The following is an 8,039-nucleotide window of genomic DNA, read 5'->3' on the forward strand; positions in this document are numbered from 1 at the left end:
AGGCCCCTCAAGAGAGCAACCCACACAGGCGCTTTTGCCATGCATGAGGAGTAAGCCTTGGTCACCTTGGTCTGGACCCCAGGCTTTCATTCTCTGAGTGGAACCCATGCCTGTGGCCACTCTCGAGGTTCACACTCATCAACCTGCTTTGGTTCCTAGTGCTCTGACTGTTCCCCAATCTAAACATCCTGCTCTAAACACCTCCATCAGGTAGCAGGGAGTTTGCCTGTCATCCCAGCACTGGGGAGCTGGAGACAGAAGAGCTGAGAGTTAGAAGCCAGCCTGAGCTACATAGGGAGACCTGTCTCAAAAATCTCTCTCACAGCAGGACAGTGGTGGCGCACGCCTTTATTCCCAGCCTGGTCTACAGAGTGAGTTCCAGGACAGCCAGGGCTGCATAGGGAGACCCTGTCTCAACAATAACAATGTCTTAGATAAAAAAAAACACTCCCCCAGCAACCATTTGTGAGTAACTTTGGTGGCATAATGTCCTCTCCTTCATTAAAATGCAAATGTTTCTGGGAAAGGGTGATATATTAAGCCTCAGCCGTCACCTACATGTCGGTATAAACAAATTCTAATGTTTTCTGAGAGTGAATTTGGATGCAGAGGGGAACAGGCAGGCAAGCTAAGCCCTGATTAAAATAGGAAAACCCGAGAATCTGCACAAAAGGGATTCCGAGTGTGAAGGGACCCCACGCTCACCGCCAGGTCCTCTCTGGTGACGAAGCCTCTCTCTCTGGCACCACAGTCCCGGAAGAAGGACTGCAGCTCTTCTTCGGAGTGAGAGGGCCAGGACTCGGGCTCTGGAGTCGCGGGGGCATCCTGACCATCTGCTGGCTCTCGTATCTGCCTCCGGCGACTGGATGCCAGCTTCCGGCCTTTTCTGAACCCTCCCTCTCCATTCTCCATGGTGCCTCGAACCTGGGTACAGAGGGGAAGTAAGAGGGTGATGGGCCACAATGCGGAAAGCCCCAGCCCTGCACCCGCTTGCTGAGCACAGCCCCCCAGACCTGGTCCACACACCATGATCAATACGACCTCCTGCTTAGGCCTACGCCCTTGGAAGATCCCCTCAGCCTGGAACACTCCTTCGGAGCTGTTCTCGGACCTCTCAAAGACTCTACAGATAGTGACGTGAAGGAACTCGTGACAGGGAAGGTCCTGCTTCCTAACCTGGGCGAGACCTGGAGTCCTTGGAACTGTTGTCTGGAGGCAGGAGGGACTGCTGTGTTCCCTCCAGCTCGGGTCCTCCCCTCCAGCAGCACCAGAGTGACTGACCGTGGCCTCCATGGTCATCTCATCTCCTCTCAACCTCATTCCTCCATCTTTCCCTCTTCTCAACACACTATGTGTGTGTATGTGTATATGTGTATGTGTGTGTCTATGTGTGCATATGTGTGTATGTGTGTGTATGTTTATATGTGTATGTATGTATGTATGTATGTGTATGTGTGTCTATGTGTGTATGTGTATGTGTGTATGTATGTTTATATGTGTGTGTATGTATGTGTGTGTGTGTGTGTGTGTGTGTGTTCAGAAGCTAAAGGAGGACACAAGACGCAGTTGCTCTCACCAACTGCCCTGTTCCACTGAGTGTTTCTCACCGAACCTAGGACTTGCTGTTTTTCAGCGAGGCCAGCCAGCAAGCCAGCCCCAGCAATCTTCTGATACTGCCTACCCAACCTATGTGCTACAGGCACATGTGGCCAAGCCTGGCTTTTATATGCATTCTGGGGATTTGAACCCTGGTCCTTATGCTTCTGCAGCAAGTCCTCATATTCACTGATCCCAGGCTCTCATTTCTTTCTTGACATAAACAGAAGTGTCCCCGCCTCCCCAGTTCTTAGGGCCCTACGTGGCTCAGTCCCTTTCTTTTCCCTTCCTTGTACCCTCACACTTTATAGGAACCACTGCAGACCCACTGATGGTTCCCTGAACACCAAATTCCCTCCCATTCCGGTTCCCTACATCCCAAAGCATCACCCCATCTAGCTAACTAACATCTTCCATTCCCACCCCATAGGCCCTCTCTGCGGGCACCCCCATGCTTTGAGCTGGAGGTGAAGGATAGGCTCCTTGCACTGTGTGCAGTGGGGAACCCTGCTGTCTAGGATGTCAGGACATGAGCAGAGTTTCTGGGAGGGTGCTGGTATTTGAGGAAGCATACAGCATTTGCAGAGGGATGGGAGAGGGAAGCAGATTCCACCTGAGCCCAAAATGGAATGACGCCTCTGCTCTGCGGGGACCAAAAGTCACAGACAGACTGAGAGGAGATCAGAAGGTCTCTGTAGCAATGGTGGCCCATCCAGGGCATAGTGACAGCAGTGAGTCCTCCCCTGAGGCAAGCACCTACACAGCAGTGAGTCCTCCCCTGAGGCAAGCACCTACACAGCAGTGAGTCCTCCCCTGAGGCAAGCACCTACACAGCAGTGAGTCCTCCCCTGAGGCAAGCACCTACACAGCAGTGAGTCCTCCCCTGAGGCAAGCACCTACACAGCAGCAGCACAGGGGTCAGAGAAATCAAGTCCTCACCTGGCTAGGCCCCAAATTAAAAAAAAAAAAAAAAGTGTTCCCTCTCTCTCACCCAAGCTTATCCTGCAGGCAGAAGCAGACCCTGTACCCCAGGCCTCTCCCTGCCAAAGGACAGAATACGCCAATACCGACAAAAGGAAAAAGGTAAGCGTTGACCCATATAAGAGACTCAAAAGAAGTGAACTTAAAGATAATGCCAGATCCTTAACTGGATTCCCCGGCCAAAAGGAGAGGGGAAAGAAGGGTTTGGAGCCTGGCGCAGAGGTGCACCCCTGTAGTCTCAGCGCTCCAGAGGCCAGAGCCGAGGAGAGGGTGCGTGCAGTGCGTGAGAGAACTCGCAGTGCAAGCTTGAGGACCCGAGTTCAAATCCCTGACACGGCATGAAAGGGCTGAGCACACCTTCAACCCAAGGGTGGGGAGGAAACAGGTGGACACTGGAGCTCGCTGGCCAGCCTACATAGCCCAAACGGTGAGTTCTAGTTCAGGCCAGGTTCCTTTTCTTAAGGGATCAAGGCAGAGAGAAATAGAGGACTACACAAGACTGATGGGGAAACTCTATCAACCAATGACGTCTAATTAGGGTGTGGCTTCCTGGGGCCCAGATAGAAATACTGGGAGAATCCTGGTGCACACTCTCTCTGCGCGGATCACGCCAGACAGATAGGAAGTTGGACCTCCCATTCTTGTGGCGTGAGTTTCACACCATAACCGTTAAAGTATAATTGTTACTTTTGAGCTGGCCTGGTTATTTACCGTACCTACCTAATTCGCAACACCTGTCGCTCAACGTGGGGCCACTAGAGTTTCTGAGAGCTCTGGCCATCCGAGGCCATGCCGTGTTCCCAGCTCGGCACTCAGCTCCCAGCAACATAGCCGTCCCCAAGCTCCCCCCGAAACTCGTGATCCTCCTGCCTCTGCCTAATTCGCAACACAAGACATCATTCTTTGACCCATGATGTGTGTGCATGAATGCACATACCTACACACCTGTGTGTATGTAACACCACACCCTCCCCACACACACACACACTAATGAAGCAGGAGGAGCACTGTGTGTTCGAAGCCAGCCTAGACTGCATAGACAGACCCTGCTTCAAAAGACAAATGGAAAAGCTGGTGTGGTGGCCTAGCAGACAAAGGCACCAGTCACCAAGCATGATGACCTGAGTTTGAGCCCCAGAATCCCCCTGGTGAAAGAAGAGAACTGATCCTGTAGGTTACTCATTTACCTACACACATACACACACACACACACACACACACACACAAAATGTAATTCTTTTAAAGTTTTCTCTTTTTTTGGAGGGAACAACTAGGGAAATGCAAACATAGGTTGTGTCTAGAAACCATTGCTCCCCATGAGGTGATCCGTTATGCTGAGTCATGATTGAATCTTCTTTTAAAAGACATCTATCAAGCCAGATATGGTGGCACATACTTTTAATCCCAGCACTCAAGAAGCAGAGGCAGGAGGATCTCTGTGAGTTGCCAGGACTACGTGGTAATTCCCTGTCTCAGAGCATCAACGGCAAAGATACCTGATGGAGAGGGCTGAGCTATGATCCTGCCGTCTGCCTTCCAATGGTTACAGTAAAGACAGACAACAGAAAGTGTGGGTGCCGTGGGGCAGGTGAGGGGCAAAGGGTCCCCATCTCACAGTGTGTTGGTCACAGTACTGCTGGCCCGATTCTGCAGATCCCAAAGCCTTTAGGAAAAGGCTTGAAGGGAAACAAGCAAGAATGGTTCTGGGGATGTCCTTGCGCTCAGCTGCCTGAATGCCACCAGTGTTTGCCACATACGTCACCCCACGCTGCTCCCTTGAACAGTGATGGGCATGTGCACTCCCAGAAAGCCACTGTCTACCTCCATGCAACATCCCCCTCAGAGGAAAGCCCCTCCTTCCGTGACCACATGACCCTCCATGGCTGTTAGGGGCCCCTGAGGCCTCGAGGTTACAGTCAAGGAAAGACCCACCCAAGTGCAGGTACCAGCAGAGGGTCAGGCCACCCTCATGGCCTAGAGAGGAGGGAAGGGAGGCTCCATGAGGAGAGTGGTGTCAGACTGCTCTGCAGTCGGGTGGACCTCCTTCCCTGCTGCTCTTGGCAGCCTCAGACAAGTCGCTTACCCACTCCATGCCTCAGTTTCCCCACTAGAAGGAGAGAAGTATCTGGGTGTGGCAATGCCTGCCAATAATCCCTGGGCAATCTTAGACGGGAAGATCACTGTGCGTTCAAGACCAGCCTATTCTCCAGAGGGAGACCTTGTCACACACACAGATACATACACACAGAGATACACACACATACACATATACCAATACACATATACACATATGTGTGCATGCAGGCGCAAGATAAAAAGAAATATCAGACTAACACCTACCACCAGAATCACGCGAGGATTAACCATGATAACCGACGTTGAAACCATCCCGCCCCCAGCAAGGCCTCTCTGGTTCTGCTCACTGCACCCCCTTTCTGGTTCCACTTGCTGTACCCCCTTTCTGGTTCCACTTGCTGCACCCCGTTTCTGGCTCCACTTTAGTTTCCATCCCAGAAATGTATTTCACTCATTCGTCCTGTAGATTCAAATCTCCTTTTCCTGAACTTTAAACCAGTGCATGGCATACAGCTGGCGCTTAGCAAATATTTGTTGACTCTGACCAAGCACCGTGCCTGGCCCTCAGGGACTGTTGGGTAAAGGTAGCAATGACCGTAGCGGTGATGTCATTGGTAAGGGTGGGGTTCAAAATAGTCCCTGTAGCAGTTGGGTGAAGTAGTTGGGTTCCGTGCAGATTCAACCAAAACCTGCAGAAACTGGCTTCCGTTTCACCCAAGATGGATGTCTTCAAGGCAATTTCTGGAGTCATGACTCTGCAGTTGGGGAGGGAACATGGATGCCCAGAGAAGCAGCCCTAGGAAGGGACAAAGATTTCCCTGCCGTCCTGATGTGGACCAGCTATGCTTCCAGGGCAACAAGGGCTGGCCCTGAGCTCAGAAAGTCAGGGCCGTTTAGCAGTACTTCCTGCGAGCTAGTTAGCCCACAGAACCAGCTAGATAAGACTCCCCACAGAACTCCAGAGCTCATGCTGGGGGAGAGCCCTCCAGAGAACAGTAAGTGTTGCCAGCTGGGCTCTCACAGCCAAAGGAGGTGAAATCCCAGAATAAGCTGCTGGAATGTGGGGAACTCCCCCCTGCAGTGTTCCCAGCATCCCCCCGCGCCCCCCCCCCCCCCCGCGCGCAACCCCACACTTCACAGGAAGGTGGCAACTGGGGTTACTTTTCTTAGCTCCACCAGACAGGGATCTCAGAGGCTAGACCATCAGGAGATCCAGGGAAGGGAATCAGCCTGTCCCCTGCAGCCAGCGAGGCCTCCAGTGTCAGCACTGGTTACCATGGGTCAAGATATCTGTCAGTCACTGCCCCCACCACCCGTTCCCTTACAGCATAGCCTAAATCAGTCTGTGACCATTTCATGGGCAGGAATGGCCACTGAGAGAGAAGGTGGAGACCTCCTTTGGTGAGTCCATGAAGGTATGTGTTCTCCCTCTCTCTCTCCCTCCCCCTCCTCCTTCTTCCTCTTTCTCTCTCTCTTTTCTCTTTCTCCCTCCCTACTCCTCCTTCTTCTTCTTCTTCTCGATCTCCCTCCCTCTCTCCTCCTCCTCCTCCTCCTCCTTCTTTCTCCCTCCATCCCTCCCACTCTCTCTCTCTCTCTCTTCCTCAGTTATCATCCAAATCCCCTCAGCTCTTAGACAACACCCTTCACCCTTCCTTTGGTGACAGCAAAGGACCGGTTTGCAGGCACCCAGAGCCAGAACAAGAACCCTTAGCATCAGCTGCAGTGTGCTCTCAGTCCATGCCCTGTCTCCACCCTAGTCTCCTGCACACCCTGCTCAGTGAGAGACCCTTCACCCCCAGTAAAACACATGCAACCCCTCAGCTCCCAGGGATCTCTCACATTACTCTCCTGAGAAACCACCCAGAACCCGAAGAAAATCCGGCAGCAGCCAGTGAGGCCTGCTGTCAGCCACCTTCAGGACTGGGTTCCACAGTGGAACAGCCATGGGTTTTAGCTAACAGAACCCTGAGGCCTCCCTCCCATCAAGAATTGGAGAGAAACTGAATGCAGGAGCAGGGGACACAGTAGGACCACAGCCTGTCATCTGCCAGAGCTGCAGGGCCTCGTATCCCCCACAACCCTGTGACAGAGGGTTGAGAAACTGAATCAGCTCAGCGTGAAACTTACCTTAGGAAAGGCCAATGACCCCAAGAGTCACCTTGTCCTTGTGACTTTTTCTGGCAGTCTCCTCCCCGCCTTTGCTCACTACTAGAGAAACCGAGTGTCCAAGAAGCCAAAAGACCTGGCCGGTGTTACAAGTTCACCGATCTGCTCACTCACTGGAGAGGACACCCACAGCCTGGGCCTCTCTGCAAGACAGTCTGAAGTACCATAGCCACATTGGGCAGTATAATCCCAGCACCCCAGAGGTGGAGGCAGGAAGCGCAAGAGTTCAAGGTCATCTTTGACTATGTGGTGAGTTCAAGGCAAGCCTAGGCTACATAAAAACCCCATCTCAAAAAAAAAAAAAAAAAAAAAAAAAAAAAAAGTGAGGTTTGGCAGTATATGCCTTTAATCCCCCAATTTAGGAGGCAGAGGTAAATGGATCTCTTTGAGTTTAAGGCTACCAGGGCTACATAGGGAGACACTGTCTGGAAGGAAGGAAGGAAGGAAGGAAGGAAGGAAGGAAGGAAGGAAGGAGATACTGCACAGGACCCGTACTACCACCCTCCTCTCGCCCCCAGACCCTCCTAGCAGCAGCATTGCTTGATGCAGCCGCCCCCACCTCTGGGAAGCTGCCGTCTGCAGTCCGGAGCTCCTGGTGACTGCTGCCCACAGAGCCCACGCACTCTGCAACTGTCAACAGTCTTGTCTCTTGCTCAACCGCCCCTTTCCGTTCCCCGCTGCCCATCTCCTGCGATCATCTCGGGAACTTCCCGTAGAAAGGGGCCCTGGCTGTACTTTCCCTGTCTTGTCTGATGCCCGAGGTCCTGGTATGTCCCACACTCAGCCTGTAGTAATGAGGCCAGAACTTGGGCCTCAGCCCAGGAGGAAGGTCGAGAGAAATCACTGTGGCTACAGTGTGGTTTCTGTGATGCAGAAAATACCCCTCCTCACCTCGGGTTCTCACTCAGGGGCAGCCTGTTTGACTAGGAGAGGAGGCTTATGTCTAACTCCCTTCTGAGGGAGTCTGACAGAAGCTAATATCAAAAATACGTTGCAGAGCCACTATCATGAGAACAGTGTGGCAATGGAGCATGAAGACAGGTGAATGAGCTATGGAATGATGGGAATGAGCCAGGTGGGGTGCTGCACAGCTGCCACCCTCGTACTCAGAACCTGAGTGGGGCAGGAGGATCTGAGTTCAAAGCCAGCCTGGGCTACATGGTTAGGATTGTCTCAGGTGTAGAAAAGAAAAAAGGAAAAGGAAGGACAAAGTAGACAGC

The 8,039-nt window shown here is 52.4% G+C and overlaps 1 protein-coding gene across 3 annotated transcripts in view; it reads right to left on the reverse strand.

The window, feature by feature from the left end:
* The window catches only part of Rab44 (RAB44, member RAS oncogene family), a 33,741-nt gene extending 26,261 nt beyond the window's left edge, over positions 1-7,480 (reverse strand). For 2 of the 3 annotated variants that reach the window (XM_087898365.1, XM_087898363.1), the window contains exons 1-2: positions 7,379-7,480; positions 706-924 (exon numbers count right to left, since the gene is read on the reverse strand). In XM_087898365.1, the coding sequence (XP_087754491.1) occupies positions 706-912 (207 nt within the window). In that variant the 5' untranslated portion in view covers positions 913-924; positions 7,379-7,480. Of the gene's footprint in view, positions 1-705; positions 925-6,780; positions 7,120-7,378 lie in introns of those variants that run through there. The other variant, XM_087898364.1, reaches the window with a different exon arrangement.
* Positions 7,481-8,039: the final 559 nt, after the last annotated feature.

This window comes from Myodes glareolus, chromosome 18 (genome assembly GCF_982192425.1).
Source record: "Myodes glareolus chromosome 18, mMyoGla1.1, whole genome shotgun sequence".
Taxonomy (NCBI): domain Eukaryota; kingdom Metazoa; phylum Chordata; class Mammalia; order Rodentia; family Cricetidae; genus Myodes; species Myodes glareolus.